General features: G+C 40.2%; 1 protein-coding gene across 6 annotated transcripts in view; it reads left to right on the top strand.

Moving 5' to 3' along the window:
* LOC307271138 (NACHT, LRR and PYD domains-containing protein 1a-like) overlaps window positions 1-22,622 on the top strand; it is a 59,526-nt gene that overhangs the window by 4,952 nt on the left and 31,952 nt on the right. The window contains exons 7-22 of one of the 6 annotated variants that reach the window (XM_080055009.1): window positions 6,373-6,546; window positions 7,086-7,262; window positions 8,779-8,952; window positions 10,423-10,596; window positions 11,079-11,252; window positions 11,741-11,914; window positions 12,606-12,646; window positions 12,886-12,941; window positions 13,795-13,868; window positions 14,898-15,112; window positions 15,202-15,467; window positions 15,649-15,777; window positions 16,434-16,584; window positions 17,785-17,814; window positions 17,943-17,984; window positions 18,520-19,211. In XM_080055009.1, the coding sequence (XP_079911135.1) occupies window positions 6,373-6,546; window positions 7,086-7,262; window positions 8,779-8,952; window positions 10,423-10,596; window positions 11,079-11,252; window positions 11,741-11,914; window positions 12,606-12,646; window positions 12,886-12,941; window positions 13,795-13,868; window positions 14,898-15,112; window positions 15,202-15,467; window positions 15,649-15,777; window positions 16,434-16,584; window positions 17,785-17,814; window positions 17,943-17,984; window positions 18,520-18,794 (2,326 nt within the window). In that variant the 3' untranslated portion in view covers window positions 18,795-19,211. Of the gene's footprint in view, window positions 1-6,372; window positions 6,547-7,085; window positions 7,263-8,778; window positions 8,953-10,422; window positions 10,597-11,078; window positions 11,253-11,740; window positions 11,915-12,605; window positions 12,647-12,885; window positions 12,942-13,794; window positions 13,869-14,897; window positions 15,113-15,201; window positions 15,468-15,648; window positions 15,778-16,433; window positions 16,585-17,784; window positions 17,815-17,936; window positions 17,985-18,519; window positions 19,212-22,622 lie in introns of those variants that run through there. The other 5 variants (XM_080055007.1, XM_080055010.1, XM_080055008.1 and 2 more) reach the window with 5 other exon arrangements.

The raw sequence follows: 22,622 nt of genomic DNA, 5'->3' as shown, positions 1-22,622 counted from the left end.
TATTTTTATTTATAGAGTATTGCATACATCAAAATATTGTTAACAAGTTATTTCTTGTTGTTGATTACAGAGAATAAAAAAACAGTACAAGTGAAACAATCAATACTGTTCGTAACCAGCAAAACCTCAATACTCCCCTTTCTCTACACTCTTACTTTTCTAGAACAATGTAACAGGGATGCATGGACAATAATAATATATCAAAGAGAGAGAAGAGAATAAATAAATAAATAAATAAATAAAGAAAAACACCTTTGAAGGGGGATAACCTAGCACCTTTTAGAGTGGGTGTATTTTTTACATCAAATAAATAATAAAAATAGAAATAAGAAAACATAGCATGTTCTTTCTAGACTAGAATAGACATAAATAAGAATACAAACCAAAAAATAAAAAGGGCAACAATCCATCACATGTAGGGGTTTGGTTTGGGAGATTTTTTTCCCCTTAATCCATCGGATCTACATAGTTTGTCTGTGTCTTTTTCATGGACAAAGTCCAATTTGCCCATATATTAGTGAACTTGTCCATTTGTAAATTAAGTGAGAAGGTTATTTTTTCCATTAGATAAATGTCATTAATTGTGTCTGCCCATTCTTCTAATGTGGGAGGCTCGGGATGCAACCAATGTCTAGTAATGTTTTTCTTAGCTACCGTTATCATTATTTGAAATAAATATTTATCAATATTTCTCATAAAAAAGTCAGCTTTACCTAGAATAAATGTTTTGAAGTTATTAGGAATTTTCGTGTGGAATATTTTTTCAATTGTTTTATGTACCTCTGACCAAAAATGTTTTAACCCTGGACATTCCCAAAATATATGCCAATGGTTTGCATCCCGATTTCCACAGCCTCTCCAGCATTTAGAGTCTCCTCCAGAGTAATGGGCTTTTAGTTTTGGAGTAATAAAAAATCTTACTAAGCACTTCCATGCGAACTCCCTCCATGTGTATGAACTAGTACATTTCCATTGTGAATCACAGTAGCTATGCCATTCCTCTATTGTCATCTCAAAGTCTCCCTCTCTTTCCCATTTATTTTTTATGTATTCTGTAGAGTATGTTTTTTTTTTTTGTCTAGAAACCTTTATATAATCTAGAAACTGTACCTTTGTTAGATTCACCTGAATAGGCCCTTAACAATTCTTTCAGCACCGGGTCTTCCAAATCTATTGGATATTTTTTTCTACATTTATCAAAATAGTTACGCAACTGTAAATACCTAAAAAAATCTTGTTGCTCTAAGGAAATTTTTTTTCTTAGTTTGGAAATCTTTCAATTGCCCTTTTTTTTGTAAGTGAGTGGAGCGTTGTAATCCCGTTGTAATGATTGGGTTTAAAATCAGGGTCATACGCACTCCACCTAATTATCCATAATTTATCCAATAATTTATATTCTGTCTTGATTGTGTTCCAAACTTTAAGTTGAAATGTAAGCCATGGGTTTTTCAATGTATCTATTATTCGGCCTGACTCTTTATTGCCCAAGACTGCCTGAATAGGGGATTCTTTAATTAAACCCTTTTCAATGTCCTTCCATCTTGCGTTATAGTCCTGATTACATAAATTCAATATGGGCCTAATTTGGGTTGAGTAAAAATAATCTCTCAAATGAGGAACTCCCATTCCACCTTCTTTTTTCGGGAGTTGCAATGTCTTGAATCGCACTCTCGGTTTTTTTCCTTGCCAAATAAACCTTAAAAGAATTTTATCCCAGTCGTTGAATTGCATTTTGGAAATTTCCACAGGGAGAGCCTGAAACAAAAACAAAATTCTAGGAAGAATATTCATCTTGATGGATTCTATTCTTTGAGTCAAACTCATAAAAGGGTTAGAATTCCATCTTAATATGTCAGATTTGATCTTATTCAGGAGTGGGTCATAATTGATTTTTTTAATAGTTGTAATTTCTTTTGGTAATAATACTCCAAGATATTTTATTGCCGTTTGGTCCCACTTCAAATGAAATCTGTCTTGTAAAGATCTTGGTGGAGTATAATTTAATCTTAAAATTTGAGGCTTTTGAATGTTTAATTTATATCCCGCATATTTGCCAAATGTTTCTAACAAATCGAATAATTCAGGTAGAGATTCAGAAGGTTCACTTAAAAACATCAAAATATCGTCCGTGTATAACGCCACCTTGTGTTCATCATTATTTATGCTAATTCCTTTGATACTGTTTCTTTGCCTGATCCACTGAGCCAGCGGCTCGATATATAATGCAAAAAGAAGTGGTGACAATCCACAGCCCTGCCTTGTACCTCTTTCTAACTTAGTAGATTTTGATAGATGTCCGTTTATTTTAATTTGGGCGGATGGGTTATTATAAAGAGAGCTGATACCTTTGATAACATTTTTATGGAAGTCAAATTTTTCAAGGACCCTGTACAAAAACTCCCAGCTTACTGAGTCAAAGGCCTTTTCCGCGTCTAGACTAACCAATAAGGCCTGTACATTTCTGTTCCTGAATATGGCTCAATATACTTAGTGAGCATCTTATACTGTCATGCGTTTGTCTCTGTGAAATAAATCCAGTCTGATCCGTGTGAATAAGCATGGGAAGGACTGCTTCGACTCTTCTTGCTAGGATTGATGTATATCATTTATAATCAACATTTTGGACAGAAATTGGCCTAAATGATCCACAGTCTAATCTATCTTTTCCCTCTTTGGGGATTACTGATATAGTAGCCTCTCTCCACGTAGGAGGGACAATACCTTCTTTTAATGCTTTATTAAATATATGGAGGAGGCTTGGTTTTAATTCAGTCCTAAAAGTCTTGTACCATTCGGAGGAGAATCCATCCGGTCCCGGAGACTTGTTGGATTTTAGCTTAGAAATCGCTTTATCCAATTCTTCCACCGTTATGTCTGCCGTCAATTTATTATTTTGGTCTTCGATTAGGGTGGGTAGGTTAAGAGAATCTAAGAATTGTTTAATATTTTGCTCCCCCTCTAATTGTGGTTGGGTATATAATTGATTATAATATTTTTGGAAGGCTGTTTGTATTTCTTCTCTTTTGAATACCAAGGTCTTTGTATCCGGGTCTCTAATTTTATAAATAGTACTGTCTGCTTTTTGTTTTTGTAATTTTCTCACAATTTTTTTTGCAAATGTTGTACCAGCTTCATAGTATTTTTGCTTTGTATAAATCATCTTTTTTTTGTATCTCTTGAGTATATAAGGTATTTATCTCCCTCCTGATTTCCTTTAATTTTACTGCCACATTTGCGTTTAGGTCCTTTTTATGTTTTGTCTCAAGCTCTCCCAGTTCTTCGTTTAATTTTGCTAATCTCAGTTGTCTTTCTTTCTTTTTCCTTGCACAATAAGAAATAATTTTCCCCCTTAGAACAGCTTTTAAAGTGTCCCATACAATTTCTGAGGCAACTTCTCCATTATTATTTTCCTTTAAGAATTGTTCTATTTCTTTCTTTATTTGTGTTTTAAATGGCATATTATTAAGGATACTTGAGTTCAGTCTCCATAAAGTATTTCCTACTTGGCTGTTTATTTGAATTGTTACCATAACTGGGGCGTGGTCTGACAAATCAATATTTCCATGTTCACACTGTTCCACTCTATGACGGTCTCTCTTGTAAATAAAAATATAATCAATTCTTGTATACACTTCATGAGGATGAGAATAATGGGTATAATCACGCCCTGTCGGGTGTATTTCTCTCCAGAGATCTATCACCCCCAGTTCTGACATAAGAATTTTAATTTGTTTGTGAGTTGAGTTTTGAGTATTCATCCTCGAGGAGTCTAACCTCGGATTGATACGTATGTTCCAATCACCCCCGCATATAAGGATGCCTCTTGCTTCTGACATTAAATCAAATATTTTCCTATAAACAGAGATGTGACTGCCTGGAGGAATATAAACATTTAGCAGTGTTACTTCAGTATCTTCTATCTTCCCTGAGACCAACACATATCTTCCTTCTTTATCTTTTATCTCTGAGGTTTTCTCAAACGGGACTCTATTGGATATCAAAGTGGCTACTCCTCTTCTATGGCCTGATTTGTATGATGAGTAAAATACTTTTGAAAATCCCATCCTTTCAAGTGTTTCATGCTCAACTGAGTTAAGATGAGTTTCCTGTAATAATGCAATATGTGCTTTTTCTTTTTTCAATTTATTCAGAATCTTACTTCTTTTTATTGGGTTAAGGAGTCCATTTATGTTATATGAAATAATCTTAATTTTTTGGTTATCTGTCTTAGGCTTTTTGTGCTACGTTGATCCCATCCTGCCTTCTCCCTCTTGGTGGCTTTGTTATTTTTTTAAGAACATTATGCATCCCAAAAACATTTATGAACCTTAAGAACAAAACTATATACAAGAATAAGATGAACTTCAATCTTATTAGAACCATTCTACCTGTTTTAGCGTAAGTTGCTTCCATTGGTGAGGCTCGATCTAATCGAGCCTTTCTAGTGCCTCTGGTGTTAAGGCACTCATGAAGGGAAAATCCTCTCTTTCCAGAGAGAGGAGCCCTAAAAGATGGTTGCATATCGTCCATTGACATGCACACTGCATCTTTGTGTCCGACTACTTTCTAGTGTTATCTGTAGGAGTCCTCAGTATTTGTAACTCAAAACAAATCAGAACTATCTCAGCCCTCGCAGTTCAAGCTAGGAAATACACGTTGCTTATAACAGTCTCATAGTTCCAGGTTAGCTCTTAAAAGGTCCACAAAAAACAAAATTGTTCAATTAAATCAGGTTGCTAGGCTTGAACCACATAAATCAGGCAAATATTTACTTGGTAGAGTGTGTGTTTCGTTTGAATTCCTGCAGTTTTTCTCTGATGGACCGCTGTCTGGTTCTCCCTTCTCGTTGCGTCTCTGCGGCTGTGCCCGCTGTCGCCTTCGGGTCCCCGGCCACCTGCCATGCCGAAATGAGTTGAAGCTCCCGGTCATCTTGGTCGAGTGGTGTCGTGATGACGGTGACCGGTAGTCCCCGCGAAGCCATGTCTTCCGTTTCCTGCGCCGCGCTCTGGTACAGCTGGATGCCATCGTTATAATAGTCTCGAAGTTTTGCTGGGTAGGGGGTTTGGAACTTGATTTTCCGCTCCTTCAGTATCTTCTTCGCCTCAAAGTAACCGCGGGTGGATAGTCATGGTCTATGAAGAAGCGGGTGTTGTTGTAGTAAACAGATTTATTCTGCCATGCTCGGCGGATCACCTCTTCCTTTACTCTGTAGCTAGCAAACTTAGCCACAATAGACCGGGGCTTCAACCGTGCGTCCCCTGGTTTAGCTGCCTGAACCCGGTGAGCTCGCTCGATCCGGACCTCCATGTCCTCCGAAATATCCAATGTTTCTCTCAGTAGTTTCTCTAGGAAGCCACACATGTTCTCGCCCTCATCCTTCTCGGGTATACCATAAATCCATAGGTTATCCCGGCGGGCTCGCTCTTCTTGGTCAATTAGCTTAGCCTCGGTGTTAGCTTGGCGATGCATTAGCTTTTTCATTAGCCTGCCCATAGCCTGTAGTGCTGTCTCGGCTTCTTCAATCCTACCTTCAGCTTCATCGAGTCTGTCGTTTGTTCTGCGTTGTTCTTCTTTTATCTCCGAGAGTTGTTGTTTATTGTCCCGCCTGAAGTCTTTTATCTCCCGCAATATGCAGCTCAAAGTAGTATGCTCTGCCCCATCATCCTCACTAGGCCCGTGGGTAGGGGAGCTACTCGGGCTAGCTTGCGTTAGCTGAGACCATTCTTCCTCATTCCGTGTCTCTGTTGCGACCTGAGTTCTCCTACTTGCTTTCTTACTAGCTCTGCCCTCTGCCATATTTGTTTCAGTTTGTTGTTCGGGATATTCTCAATGTTTTTAGGGCTATTTTCTTAACAAGTCGGGGAGCGCAGAAGTCAAGCAGCCATCTTGTGTCACGTTCCTGTGGCAAGCTCCAAAGGTCTCATTTGCCCTTTTTGTTCATTGTTTTTATTTCTCTTGTACAAAGTTTAGTCAAAAAATAAACTAGATTTTTTTTAAAGTAAATTTATGTTCATAATTTTTGGTAAATAGTCAAATTTTTATACTTAATTTCCTCCTATCTACTTTTTTAGTTTACATTTAAAATGTTTACTTGTTGAGGGAGAATATTTCTTTGGTTTCTTTTAATTTTAGTTTATTTGAGCAAATAATGTCTGATCATAAATATTGATCCTTCAGAACACACACACACACACACACACACACACACACACACACACACACACACACACACACACACACACACGCACACAGAGGAAGACAGAGATCAAAGCATACTGTATATCCAAATGCAAGTGTTAGAGGATCAATATAGTATTTCTGCTCTCAATGTCAATAATACTTTTTTATCTAAATAATTTATTCTTTATTCAGATTGGGTTCCTGCAGTTTGTCAGAGATCAGCTGTGCTTCTCTGGCTTCAACTCTGAAGTCCAACCCCTCCCATCTCAGAAAGCTGGATCTGAGCTACAACAAGCTGCAGGATTCAGGAGTGAAGCTGCTGTGTGGTTTTCTGGAGAGTCCACACTGTAGACTGGAGACTCTGAGGTCAGTTCACTGACTCTGTTACTATTGTAGATCTTATATTTAATTAACAATAAAACCTCATTTGCCCTTTTTGTCCATTGTTTTTATTTCTCTTGTACAAAGTTTAGTCAAAAAAGGAACTAGATTTTTTTTAAAGTAAATTTATGTTCATAATTTTTGGTAAATAGTCAAATTTTTGTACTTAATTTCCTCCTATCTACTTTTTTAGTTTACATTTAAAATGTTTACTTGTTGAGGGAGAATATTTCTTTGGTTTCTTTTAATTTTAGTTTATTTGAGCAAATAATGTCTGATCATAAATATTGATCCTTCAGAACACACACACACACACACACACACACACACACACACACACACACACACACACACACACACACACACACACACACACACACACACACACACACACACACACACACACACACAGAGAGATCAAAGCATACTGTATATCCAAATGCAGATGTTAGAGGATCAATATAGTATTTCTGCTCTCCATGTCAATAATACTTTTTTATTTACATAATTTATTCTTTATTCAGATTGAGTGTCTGCAGTTTGTCAGAGATCAGCTGTGCTTCTCTGGCCTCAACTCTGAAGTCCAACCCCTCCCATCTCAGAGAGCTGCATCTGTGTAGCAACATAGAGGTGCAGGATTCAGGAGTGAAGCTGCTGTGTGGTTTTCTAGAGAGTCCACACTGTAGACTGGAGACTCTGAGGTCAGTTCACTGACTCTGTTACTATTGTAGATCTTATATTTAATTAACAATAAAACCTAATTTTCCCTTTTTGTTCATTGTTTTTTTTTTCTCTTGTACAAAGTTTAGTCAAAAAAGAAACTAGATTTTTTTTATAGTAAATTTATGTTCATAATTTTTGGTAAATAGTCACATTTTTGTACTTAATTTCCTCCTATCTACTTTTTCAGTTTACATTTAAAATGTTTACTTGTTGAGGGAGAATATTTCTTTGGTTTCTTTTAATTTTAGTTTATTTGAGCAAATAATGTCTGATCATAAATATTGATCCTTCAGAACACACACACACACACACACACACACACACACACACACACACACACACACACACACACACACACACACACACACACACACACACACACACACACACACACACACACACACACACACACACACACACACACACACACACACAGAGGAAGACAGAGATCAAAGCATACTGTAATAAACCTTGCCTCTGGGTTAGAGGAGATAGAGAGCACCTTAACAATTGTGTAAGAAAACAAAACGCGGAGGACTCTGCAGAATCACAATCAATTATCTTTATTTGACAACATTAGTTGGGAGACAATGGGACGGGAACACAGGTGAATGAATCTTTCGGTTAGACCCTCTTTTAGTGACACTTCTTCTCGGGCATTAAGGGCATTAATTAGCCACCCACACAACCCCCAGCAAAAGGGCACGGCACACAAATGCTGCTCTGCAGCCACACCAAACCCCTTAGGGCACTGCACTTCAACCTTGCACTGCAACCCACTACACAGCAACCCGTGGCGTCAGAGCCCCCCTGTAGCGCACTGGACGAGCGGTCTTCCCCTACTACTTTCCCCACTCGGTCCCCTGTACTGCCGTGTCTAATTAAAATATAGTTCCTAAAAAGCGCTGAGCTACAAACACACAATACAAATACATCTATCTAAAACTACTTAACTCTCCCAGGAGTTGAGACCCCCCCCCCCCCCCGGGGTCTGAGCTTTGGCGCTGGTCCAGATTGGCTGACATGCACGGCTCCGGTCCAACGCAGCGAGGCAGCTCCACAAACAGCAGGAGAGCCTCTTCACAGATTGGAGAGCGGCTTGAGCACTCCTAAATGATCCCCACCCTATCAGTAACTCGCCCTCAATACTGGAACCTTTCCCTTACTCTATTGCTATCTTCACCGCCGGCAACCCTAGCGGCATGCGAACGGCACCACCCCCCAGGCCCGAGTGCATTCGGCTTTAGAATTGATCTTAGTTGGGCACAAGCCCTGTAACATTCAGTCCGCTCCCCAACAACCCTGATTGTCATCTGTCTGCCCTTTTTCTAACCTCCTTCTTCCCAAACCCACTCCCTTCAGCTGCATCGCATCATCCTAATTAACAACCACTCTGTGGCTCACTCTCTGATCACAGCCCATGATTCACTACAGTATTTCTGCTCTCCATGTCAATAATACTTTTTTTATTTAAATAATTTATTCTTTATTCAGATTGAGTGACTGCAGGTTGTCAGAGATCAGCTGTGATTCTCTGGCCTCAACTCTGAAGTCAAACCCCTCCCATCTCAGAGAGCTGGATCTGAGTAACAACAAGCTGCAGGATTCAGGAGTGAAGCTCCTGTGTGGTTTTCTGGAAAGTCCACACTGTAGACTGGAGACTCTGAGGTCAGTTCACTGACTCTGTTACTATTGTAGATCTTATATTTAATTAACAATAAAACCTCTTTTGCCCTTTTTGTTCATTGTTTTTATTGCTCTTGTACAAAGTTTAGTCAAAAAAGAAACTAGATTTTTTTTATAGTAAATTTATGTTCATAATTTTTGGTAAATATTCACATTTTTATACTTAATTTCCTCCTATCTACTTTTTCAGTTTACATTGAAAATGTTTAGGGGAGAACGGGGTAATTTGTCACACGGGTTGGTTGTCACAATCGTTATATCTCGGAACCAGAAGGCGCTGTCTGTGAAATTTTGGTATGTAAATATCCAGAATTGGGATCAGAGGTCACCTACATAGTCTTCCTTGGAGTTAGACTGCTGAATTTGAGGTGAGACGACTGTTTGTGTTTTTCATGTCAAATTGAAAATATTTAGCTCCTCAGTATTTTTCTTCTAGGCTTTTACACAATGGGTTTATAACAAAACACTTGTTACCCATACAAAGTGTGAAGGGTAAACTATAGTTTAGATTGTGGTTAGCAAGCTAATTAGTTGTCAGATGGTTGTTGGCCTTGATGCTAGCAAGAAATTCAAGTTGGGGTTGGTCGTCACATTTTTTGGGGGGCTGGTTGTCACATGTTATCTCAAGGCTGCAGCCAGAAAAGGAACCCAATAACGAAAGAAATCGTCAAGCTGTATCCTCACTGACACCCCAGAGAAGGAAAGAATAGAGCAGGAAAAGGCAGCTAGCATGCAAAAGAAAAAAGGGCAACAAAATCAAAACAACCCAGTGCATCCCAAACTAGACCAGCTGCCAAGGCTACAGTAAGTTATGTAGGCCTATTTGTCAACTTGACAATGCAATTAAACTTTCAAATTTAGTTCTACTTTCTTGCCTTATTTTTAAGATTATTCCCATTAAGATAACATTGTGACAAACAACCCCATAGTGTTTGACAACCGACCCCTTGATGGGGTTGGTTGTCACAATGTGTAAGGGTGTCTTTGATGATTAATTTCTTCTTTATTACAATAAGATAAAAAAAGTGAGGGGTACACATTTCAAGCCAACACCTTAAGCTTCAATTTAATGTAGGAATGACTATTGAAAGATGTTTCGGTGATGAGCAATTATCACTAGAGTAAAAAGTGTGCCTACTTACCCCGTTCTCCCCTACTTGTTGAGGGAGAATATTTCTTTGGTTTCTTTTCATTTCAGTTTATTTGAGCAAATAATGTCTGATCATAAATATTGATCCTTCAGAACACACACACACACACACACACACACACACACACACACACACACACACACACACACACACACACACACACACACACACACACACACACAGGAAGACAGAGATCAAAGCATACTCTATATCCAAATGCAGGTGTTAGAGGATCAATATAGTATTTCTGCTCTCCATGTCAATAATACTTTTTTATTTAAATCATTTATTCTTTATTCAGATTGAGGGACTGCAGTTTGTCAGAGATCAGCTGTGCTTCTCTGGCCTCAGCTCTGAAGTCCAACCCCTCCCATCTCAGAGAGCTGGATCTGGACTACAACAAGCTGCAGGATTCAGGAGTGAAGCTGCTGTGTGGTTTTCTGGAGAGTCCAAACTGTAGACTGGAGACTCTGAGGTCAGTTCACTGACTGTTACTATTGTTACTTACTTACTTATGCCTCTTCTTCCCCCTTGGAAATAAGGCCGATACAATGTGTTTCCATTTGTTTCTGTCTTTCTCAACATGTTGTGCCTCGCCCAATGTAAGTTTCATTTCAGCTGTAATTGTTCTACTCCATGTGGTTTTTGGCCTTCCACGCTTTCTCTTTCCAGTTGGTGTCCATCTCAAGGCAACCTTTGGGATACGCTGACTGTCCATTCATCTTTACTGTTGTAGATCTTATTGAATTAACAATTCAACCAAACTTATGTACAAACATTTTGAACTTTTATCCATGAAGTAGTTAATAATCTTTTGTTTATATTTTATCGCTCTTTTACATTTAGTGTGCAGTCACAAAAGACATTTGGATTCTTAAAAGCTAAACATTTTAAGCCTAAAAACATCTGATTGGATAATAATTAAATTTTTCTCTTCATCATTTATTCTTTATTCAGATTGGTGGACTGCAGTTTGTCAGAGATCAGCTGTGCTTCTCTGGCCTCAACTCTGAAGTCCAACCCCTCCCATCTCAGAAAGCTGGATCTGGGTTTCAACAACCTGCAGGATTCAGGAGTGAAGCTGCTGTGTGGTTTTCTGGAGAGTCCACACTGTAGACTGGAGACTCTGAGGTCAGTTCACTGATTCTGTTACTGTTGTAGATCTTTTATATTTATTTAACAATTCAACTAAACTTATATACAAACATAACTTTTATCCATTAAATTGTCATTTCACTTTTGTTTAAATTGTATCGCTCTTTAATATGTAGTGTGCAGTCACAAAAGACTTCTGTTTCTTCTTAAATAAAACATATCGTAGATGTCCACTGTTAGTTCATCATCATCATCATCTTCAACCGCTTATCCGGAGTCGGAGTCTGTTAAATTTATATTAAAGATCCTATATTTAGCTATTATTCAGCTTCAGTTTTTTATTTTGTGACTCTACTAGAAACTGTTTTCATGGTGTAGTGTCCAAAATTCCCTTTTTATTTTTCACTCTGGCATTGATGTATTTCATCTAATGGCCTCTCTGTGAAGACATTCTGTTTAGAACCTAAACACATCTCTCTTCTGCCCTCATAATGTAATGTTTACATTATTTATTCTTTATTCAGATTGAGTGACTGCAGTTTTTCAGAGATCAGCTGTGCTTCTCTGGCCTCAGCTCTGAAGTCCAACCCCTCCCATCTCAGAGAGCTGGATCTGTGGAACAACGAGCTGCAGGATTCAGGAGTGCAGCTTCTGTCTGATCTGGTGGAGAGTCCAGACTATAGACTGGAGACTCTGAGGTCAGTAGTGGGTCAGACTCAGTTCAGCTTATTCAGCAGTATTGTACTAAACACGGGGAGGCTAATGCCTTACTCACATTAGAGGTTTCCCTCCAGTTCTACCTTCTGTGTGAGCGCCCCAACCAACCAGTAGGAGCTGCTCGAGGGGAACAACAAGGATGGAGTCATATTTAAAATGTTGTGCAGACGATGAAGTGCAAAGTAGGAACAGTGCAAATATAACTATCAATGAGCAGCAAATCCAACCTGTACACAATGTGAATAATATAAACAGGTTAACGGTTTAGGATCTTAACTAATAACAAAGCCTAGCACAACCAATCAGTGGTTTAACCGCCTGAGTGCAGTTTCTCTTTATTTTACATCTTATATTAGCTTTTATTATTTTACAAACCATTAAATGTCACCAGACAATGCAAAGCATTATAAAGCATTTTAACAGAAACTGGGTTTTTTACAGTATAGTTAAACAATGAGTTTGTTTTTTCTGTGATGTTTTTTGGATCTTTACTGAAGATTAATTATTTCCTCTAATTCAGTCTCAGAACATAAATGTTGTTCGTCATTTGTTATGAAGATTTGATGATGAAAAGCTTTTGATCATTTGGTTTCTCAGGAATCTAGTTAACTCAGAGAATGAACAATTATTTTAAACCTGATCCATGACTTTAGGATTGTGTTCATCCTACAGTGTCACTGGCAAGTCTTTCAGAGCTGAGAAACCAAAGAAACGTGAGTAATGAACCAATGGCTCTCATTCATCAAACTGTTAAATAACATTAAAATATTTTTTTAAATTGATCTTGTGCTCAATGTGCATTGTTAGAAATATACAGTATTTCAAATACATGTTTTGTGGGCTTGATCTGTAATTTCACAAATGTTTGAAAATATTCAAGTACTTTGAATGGTTCTCACTGCATTCATGGTTTAGTTATTGTTCTCTTTCTTTCACTTATTCTCTCCATCAGATCAATCTGATGTCAAACTGAATGTGCAGGAAAACCTTCAAGACGATGACAACAAGGTGAGAGAGGAGCAGTTGCACAATGTCAAGTATTACTATTTCAAACTTATATTATTACTATTTAATAATAATTACTATTCATCGCATTTCAACTCTTTCTGACATGACACACGCACACACACACGCACACGCACACGCACACACACACACACACACACACACACACACACACACACACACACACACACACACACAAACACACACACACACACACACACACACACACACACACACACACACACACACACACACACACACACACACACCTCAAAACCAGCAAGGACGAGGTTGTGTTTAACACACTTTTAGCCTACAATTTCCCCAGATACTATTTAGTGAAGATGTACACACATCCCAAAACATTTTCATTGTTAATTCCGTGGGCTATCTTACTTTCTGTCATTCCAGTATCTTTCTGACTGTGTGCGTGTGTAGCCCACGTGCGTGTGTAGCCTACGTGTGTGTACCTGCCTGTCTGTGCAAAGAGATTTGATAGGTTTGCTTGTTGTACTGCGTCAAGATTGACAACAACTTCGACCAATCAAGACTGACTTCAGATCTCAGGAAGTCGAGGGCGCTCTGAGGCCGACCACTCATTGATCTGTTGTGGATAATAGTGCTTCGGCCCACCTGTACGCCCATGCCTGCCGTGGACCTTTACTGCATGTCACCCCCTCTCTCCACATTTTAAACTCCGTCTCTCTACATCTGTCAAATAAAGGTTTAAATATCTTTGAAAAATGGCCAGCCTGAGCCTACAATAGAGGTGGTCAAAGTTAGAATGTGTTGTGATGATGATATAAGAAGTATATAAGTATCTCCACTTATTCACAAACATGATTGTCCACTGCAGCAGGATTCCAGTGACTGGACTAAACTTGATCCTGAAGTGAACAGTACAGATGCAGACGAGGCTCCAACTTACAGGTAAAGATAACATTCTAAATATGGCGACACAGCAAAATCTAAATGTAGAAATAAGAAACGCTTGGTTTGTTTTGAATAAAAGGAAACCAATATATTTCTTTGTGCTCTTACTGGTTATATCGAGACTATATGTAATATAATTATATTGGCAATATATTTCACTCGAGGCAGATACTCTAAAATCTTTAGTACAAAGTTTGAACACATCTTCTAGTTTAATGTTTATCATTATTGTTTTATTATTATTATTTTGACATTGTAGATTTATACTGAAGACATCAACCCTGTTAAATAACACTTGGAATCATTTAGTAAACACAAAAATGTGTAAAAAAAATCTAAATATTTCATATTTTTATATTCTTCATAATAGCCACCAGTTGCCTTGATCACAGCTTGGATGATGGACAGATTGATACATCTCATTTTGATTTCTGTTTAAGTGATAAATAAATAAATTTATTATTATGATGTCTGCTGTGTTGATGTACAATGTCGAACATAATACAAACGATGGGGGTCAAGCCGCCGACGCAACTCGGGTCCCTAGCGCCGTCGGCCGCTCACTTCACAGAATCCGGGGATGTAAGGTTTTTGAATGTGGGATGTTCGGTTTGGGAGTATTAGGCTAAAATGCGTTGTCCTTGGTTCTAGCGCCACCTAGTGACCGCATGTCTGTGGTTTTGTGTCTGCGTACGCTTCATGGGTTTGTACTAGCTCTGCTATTTGGTTTGTCGCACAGACTTACGGTTTGGGCTGTGGAACCAGTTCTATCCAAGTATAAATATACGAATAATAATAATAATCCTTACGAAAACAACAGGGTTCCCTTCCCAGCAGGGCTTGGGAATCGCATTGCTCTGCAAAAAAGCGGTCCCAGGCCCTTCTCGTGCTTGGCCATTAAAGAAAAACCATTGAATGAGAAGTTTCCCCAGACTTTGCCTACTTCTGTACATGTATTCCATTACTTCTTATTCAGTAGTTTTGTGCATAAACACAAACTCATTTGTTTTCTCCTTTACCACTTAGTCTACAGTCAGAAGCAGGAAACTTTGAATGTAGTGTCTCCGGCTTGCGCTGGGTCTGTAAGGACAATGTCAGCTTCAAGTACCAGTTTTGCTCTTGGGAGAAACACATGGAGAGGATGAAAAGCATCAAATACATGCCAGCAAGCTCCCTCATGGACGTCACAGTCATTGCCGGGAAGTTCGATGAAGTGTACCTTTCACACTGGATCTGCATAGGTAAATGCACATGAGGAAATAGCATATATACAAAAGAATTATTCAATCCTTTTCTCTTCACTAGTTGTTTGTGCTTGTATTTTGTGCAGATGACAACCCTGCAATAATAAAAGAGTTTGCAGTCCTACACATCGATGACTCTGGAGATGTGGTGGAAAAAGTGTCTGAGGTCACAGCGACTCATGTCAAGTTACCGGAACCAGTGTTTTCTCCGATAGCAGTCCTGATCCCGCTCCTGCAGCTGTTCGGGTTTTTCTTGGAAATCCGCTGTGACGTGTTGATATACTATAAACCCAACACACCGTTCCTCAAACTACATGTTTACCTGATCCCACAAGATCGTGCTGTACAACAGGTTGTTATTTATACTTAACCGTGCTAAACTACATCACTTCATGAATGTACTTAACTATAGTTTCTTCCAAGTCAGGATAGTAAACCATGCTAAACTATATTGCTTCATGAATTACTCCAGATGACTCAGTTCACCACTGTAACTGTGAAGCAGCTTGAGGCTTATAATGCTTTTCTTTCAGGCAGTGGACAAGAAGGAGGGCAGCAATGGGTACAAAATAATCGATAAGCCTCACCCAAACGAGAGCCTGAAATTAGAGAAAGGTTTTCAACTCACAGCAGACATCGACACTGCAGAAATTACCCCAAAGGTTTGTACTGTCTGTGTACAAAGTGAATTGTGGCTCGGTATTATGTAAGATACTGTAGGATGATAATAAAAAGCAAATGCAAGGATGTGCAGCACAGGGCCTCGTGCATTTAATTTTTATTTTAAATAACTATAAAAAATAAAATGACTGTGTAAGACAAACCCAAAAGTTTGTTGACCTAGTGCTGTTCTGAATATATTTCCAGCATCCTCAAAGAGAACAGTCTGTCAGTCTGTCTCTCTGCACATTCAAACATGTTTTTAACCCACTTCCCAATTTGCTTCATCCAAAAAAATATGGAAGAACACTAATAAACCTGGTTTGATTAGGATACTTCTCTTTTATTAATATTTTAAACTGTTTTAGTTGTAACTACCACTAATGATCGAAGCCATGTTACGGCAGTTTTTGTGACATTTTTGCAGTTTCTTTAAAAGATAAATACTGTGCAAGATAAAGGTTTGTTGACCTACTGCTGTTCTGAATATATTTCCAGAATCCTCAAAGAGAACAGTCTGTCAGTCTGTCTCTCTGCACATTCAGAAATGAAAAGAAATATGGAAGAACACTAATAAACCATCAGGAAACTTCTCTTTTGTTTTTGTTGTACAATTTAACTTTACTAACTTCTTTTTGCATTTTATGTTTTTATACAGGAGATAACTCTCAGACATGAAGGCAGAATCCCAAATTTCTATGAAGTTTTCATTGAGAATCCAGACAGAGTCATTCGCCTTCAACTCTCAGAACCTCCCACTAAAGAGGGTGAAGCGCTGTGTGAAGTATGGGACTGTGGGATTCGAAAAGGTTTGTTGTTATTTAACTATTTAACCTACACTATGAAAAACATGACACATTCTGTCCTAAACCTGGCAGGGTTCAACATGACCCATGGCCCATTATAGCAACATTTCATCTTATCAACTAAAGGAAAACATACAAATCCAACATGAACGTCAATAGTGTATATTAATAATTATTCACCAAAATTTAGACAAAGTTTATATTTTGTCTGCCGTGACAGTGAAAATTTACTGGGGGTAAAACGCTGATCTGTGTGGCCAAATTGGGAAACATTTTTGTGTTGACCTCGCCTGGGATTAAATATTTAATGTTATAAATGCCAGTGATAATTTGAGCCAAATAACATGTATTGTCCAAACACCGAAAATAAACTTAAAAATAAATATAGTTCTAGCAATTAGATTTGTGTTAAAGTGCCGTTTAATACGTGACAATTAGGGGAAATTCCAGTTTACTTGTTCTATGAATATTGAGAAACTTACAAAAGTGTTGAACTGGGACAAACCAACTGACTAAAGACTCTCAAGTTCCCACACTCCAGAGGGGGTCCTCACACAGGGTCAGCCATAGTACAGACAGACAGACAGACAGACAGACAGACTCCAGAGGGGGTCCTCACACAGGGTCAGCCATAGTACAGCGCCCCTGGAGCAGTTTGGGGTTAAGTGTCTTGCTCAAGGACACATTGGTAGGGGTGGTGGGCACCGTAGATGTGATAGCAGCCACCACTAGTTTTACTACTAACAACCTCTAGTCTGGTGCCGGGGATCCAACCAGAGACCTCATGGTTACTGGGAGGAGGAACCAGAGACCTCATGGTTACTGGGAGGAGGAACCAGAGACCTCATGGTTACTGGGAGGAGGAACCAGAGACCTCATGGTTACTGAGAGGAGGAACCAGAGACATCATGGTTACTGGGAGGAGGAACCAGAGACCTCATGGTTACTGGGAGGAGGAACCAGAGACTTCATGGTAACTGGTCAGCCCCTCTTCCTCTAGGCCATCCTACCATCATTCTTGCAATGTCTGGGTTGTAATGACATGCATGGTTGAATTAACTCATTGTAAATGGCTCTAAATAAAAGCATTAGCTAATTGTAATGTAATGAGATCATTCTTATTATTACTCAAGCTGAAATGTCTTAATATTGAACCTTTTCTTCAGCTGTCAACATTATGTTCTGTTCTGCATTTCATTTCAGATGACTATCAAACCCCTGCTGATTCAGAAGGTAAGATACTGCACACACACACACACACACACACACACACACACACACACACACACACGCATACTGTATATAAGAGCAGTATTTACAAACATGTGTGTGTGTATATAATGTATGTGTTTCAGTTGCAGGCCCCTCAGCTGGAGCAGCTGGTGTAGATCCCATGGCAGACGGTAGGTGCACGTAGTGTGACGTCTTCTGTATAAATGACTTGAGTCTCAGGTGGTAGAGCGGGTCGGCCAGTGATCCAAGGGTTGGCGGTTCGATCCCCGCCCTGCCACCTGTGTCATGGTTGTTGTGTCCTTGGGCAAGACACTTCACCCACCTTGCCTCGTGTGAATGTGTATGACTGCTGTATGTTTGAGGTGGTGGTCTGAGGGGCCGTAGGCGCTGAATGGCAGCCACGCTTCCGTCAGTCTGCCCCAGGGCAGCTGTGGCTACTGTCGTTACTTTAACTTGAGCCTGTCCTAATTTGAGTTCAGGCTACTTTGTGTGTTTGCTCCATCTTTTTTCACCTGTCACCTTAAAACACCTAAGCAGTGTCACTTCAAAGACCAGGTGCATACTGCCATCTAGTGGTCAACATGCTGTAGTCTAAACACACTGTGCACAAACATTAGAAAATATTAATGTGCTGAATGATTTGTGTTAAACATTTAACAGTAGCCCCAGTAACACCAGTCGGTCAAATTCCCTTTTTTTCTGCAGACGAGCGGACGAGTGAATTTGTGGATAAACATCAAGTGGAGCTGATCCAGAGAGTGAGCTGCATTGAACCCATTTTGGATCATCTCCTTGTTGAAAAAGTCCTCCAACCAGAGAGCTATGTTAGAATCAGAGCTCTGAGGACCTCTCAGGACAAGATGAGGGAGCTCTTCTCTGGATGTCTGAAAGCTGGTGGTGTTATCGCTAAAGGAATCTTCTACAAAACCCTTGAGAAAAATGAGCCAATGCTCATTAAAGATCTCAAGAAACAGACGTGAATGTTTGTGGTTAAAAGCTGGAAAACAGCTGGACACGGCCAGAGCAGACTTTATCTGTTGGAGAGACTCAGGTCTTTTGGGGCGACTCTGGCTCAGGTGGTAGAGCGGGTCGGCCAACAATCGATGGGTTGGCGGTTCGATTCCCTCCCTTCCTTTTGTGTCATGGTTGTTGTGTCCTTGGGTAAAACACTTCACCCACCTTGCCTTGTTAATGTGTACGACTGCTCCATCTTTTTGATTTTTCTCTAACTTATGACATCTATTGCAGCATGTCCGTCCTGGGAGAGGGATCCCTTACTCTGTCAACTCTCCTTGAGATTTCTTCAAAAAATGTAATCCCGGTAAAGGGTTTTTTACTGGGAGTTTTTTCTCAGCCGAGCTAAGGGTGTAAGGGCAGGGTGTCATATTGTATGGAATGTAAAGCCCACTGAGGCAAATGTCTATTTGTGATATTGAGCTATATTGGGCTATACAAATAAAACTGATTTGATTTGATTTGTATGTTTGTGGTGGTTGGAGGGGCCATAGGGGGGTGAGACAGACAGGCACAGAGGGGGGTGAGACAGAGCAGGAGGAGGAGGACGACAGAGAGACAGACAGGCACAGAGAGACAGACAGGCACAGAGAGAGAGACAGGCACAGAGAGAGAGACAGGCACAGAGAGAGAGAGACAGGCACAGAGAGAGAGACAGGCACAGAGAGACAGACAGGCACAGAGAGAGACAGGCACAGAGAGAGAGACAGGCACAGAGGGGGGTGAGACAGAGCAGGAGGAGGACGACGACAGGGAGCTGAGAGAGAGACAGGCACAGAGAGAGAGACAGGCAGAGAGAGACAGACAGGCACAGAGAGAGAGACAGGCACAGAGAGACAGACAGGCACAGAGAGAGAGAGACAGGCACAGAGAGAGAGAGACAGGCACAGAGAGACAGACAGGCACAGAGAGAGAGACAGGCACAGAGAGAGAGAGACAGGCACAGAGAGACAGACAGGCACAGAGGGGGGTGAGACAGAGCAGGAGGAGGAGGACGACAGGGAGCTGTTTGGGAAAGAGTTCATGATCCACTACATCAGAGAGTCACGCAAGAGAGCGTACGCTGTTCTCAACATGCACCGTGTCTGTTAGTATACCTGTCTGTCTGTCTGTTAGTATACCTGTCTGTCTGTCTGTCTGTCTGTTAGTATACCTGTCTGTCTGTCTGTCTGTCTGTATGTCTGTCTGTCTGTCTGTCTCTCTCTCTGTCTGTGTGTATGTGTGTGTGTGTGTCTCTCTCTCTCTCTCTCTCTCTCTCGCTCTGTCTGTCTGTCTGTCTCCCTCTGTGTGAATACTTAAACCTGCACTATGTAACTCTGTGTGTGTCAGAGAAGTGAAACATTTTCTAAGGTTTATTCTCATAACTGAATAAACAAACTTTCCTCACAGGAAAATGTGATCCCTGGAACACTGTTTGAAGTTAGAAAGCTTCCTGAAAAGTTACTGTTTCACTGTTGTTGTTTACAGCAGCAGGGCCCACAGTTTGGTTTACAAACATATTCTAGTCTTACGTTTGGTTCCAGCTTCCTCAAAATAATTTGATTTACGATGATAGAATTATTCAATACTAAGAATTACATGTAGAGTAAATATGTTTAGTAAACTAACTGCAGGCTCTGTGAATGTAAACAAACCCCCTCCTCTGAAACTACACACTGACCCTTTAAACAGTGTGTGTGTCTGCACTGAGACTGATGGGCCCTTTAACCCTTTAACTCTGGAGTTATCCAAAGAGGTGTGATGTATCGAGAGAGGTATGTGCCTAAATCAAACCCTACCATCAGCTGTTTAAAGGTGCAGTAAGCGGAATGGTTCTTTTAGCTAACTTCCTGTCAGTTACTGCAGTTAGCAGTCCCCTCGCTCGTCCCTACGTCACCACATTAATGCACTGCGGTCTTCAAGCAGCGAGTTATCTAGCATCATCTCAGATCCATAAGTGTGATAAAACATGATAAAAACCATCAAAACAGACACTGGGAAGGCATTGTAGGCGCATAAACATTCACCCATCTGTTGCTCTGGCGTGCACCGGCAGTGAGACCATGGAGTGTATAATGGTAAATGGACTTGTATAGCGCTATATCTCCGTTTATCACAGACGCAAAGCGCTTTACATTGTTTTTTGTACACATTCACCCAGTCACACACACATTCATACACCGATAGCAGCAGCTACCACGCAGGGTAGGCTTAGCACTAGGGTGCTAAGCTAACTAAGCTAACTATCGGGAGCAATTCGGGGTTCAGTGTCTTGCCCAGGGACACTTCGACATGTGGCGGGGAGACGGGGGATCGAACCTCCGACCCTGCACACCAGAGGAGCGCTCCCTACCCACTTCGCCACTGCCGCCCCCGTATATACTATGTATGAGTGAGACGGGTGTCGGTTTGTAGCGTTCTCTCTTCTGATTGGATAAAAATTTCGGGATCCTCCAATAAGTTTATTTGCCGATTACATGCAGAGCAGCTGACTGAGAGATCGGCTTTATGAAACGTGCACATTATGTAAGTGATCACTGTATGAATAAAGAGCGATTTAACACTTATATTAACATAAATAAACCGCTTACTTCACCTTTAACAAAGTCAGCCTTTTATTTTGAAATAATGAAATAATACCCATGTAACACGCACAATAACAAACACATTACCGTCATATTCACATTAACAGTAATATTCTGTCTCCTGCTGGATTTGAACTCAAACTATTTTGGAGTTAATATAAATGAAATGTGTTTGTATGAAATGAAAGTTAGAACTTGAAGCTGACGCCATGTTTCTTGTTCCAGAGCCGAACAACGACTCAAACTGAAATGTTCCACAGATGTGACTGTCCCGGGATAGAGGGGAGTGTGTGTGTGTCTGTGTGTGTGTGTGTGTGTGTGTGTGTGTGTGTGTGTGTGTGTGTGTGTGTGTGTGTGTGTGTGTGTGTGTGTGTGTGTGTGTGTGTGTGTGTGTGTGTGTGTGTGTGTGTGTGTGTTCAGACTCAGAGCCCAAACGCTTCAAACAGTCCGCTCTCTAGATCTTCCTGGAACAATGCTTAGAAGGACCTCAATACCTCGGGAGGACTTCAAAGAAATGGTCTTTTTTTTAAGGATATTTTTGGGGGGAATTTTTCATGTTTTATTAGACAGTGTGTAGAGACAGAGATGAAATGTGTCAGAGAGGGGAATGACATGCAGAGAACGACCCGGGCTGGATTCTAACCCGGGTCTGCTGTGAAGAGGACAGACAGACAGACAGACAGACAGACAGAGAGAGAGGGGAATGACATGCAGAGAACGACCCGGGCTGGATTCTAACCCGGGTCTGCTGTGAAGAGGACAGACAGACAGACAGACAGACAGACAGACAGACAGACAGACAGACAGACAGACAGACAGACAGACAGACAGAGAACGCCCCGGGCTGGATTCTAACCCGGGTCTGCTGTGAAGAGGACTGAGACTCTATGGAGGCCCAAATACCTTTCTGTCTGGAACAATATTCAGGAGGACTTGTGGATATCAGAGCTCTTTACATCAGGAGGAGTTCAAACAATGTTAAAGCTGCAGTGTGTAACTCTGTGTGTGTCAGAGAAGTGAAACATTTTCTAAGGTTTATTCTCATAACTGAATAAACAAACTTTCCTCACAGGAAAATGTGATCCCTGGAACACTGTTTGAAGTTAGAAAGCTTCCTGAAAAGTTACTGTTTCACTGTTGTTGTTTAAGTCAAAAGACTTTTATTTTGAAACAATGTATTTCTGTTCAGTGTTTGTGGAATCTGATGAAATGTGAATATTTCTGATGTAC

The sequence above is a fragment of the Ammodytes marinus genome (assembly GCF_949987685.1).
Source record: "Ammodytes marinus genome assembly, contig: scaffold_107, whole genome shotgun sequence".
Lineage (NCBI taxonomy): Eukaryota > Metazoa > Chordata > Actinopteri > Uranoscopiformes > Ammodytidae > Ammodytes > Ammodytes marinus.
Note: the sequence above shows the minus strand (reverse complement) of the source record. Positions and strands in the feature narration are given on the sequence as shown.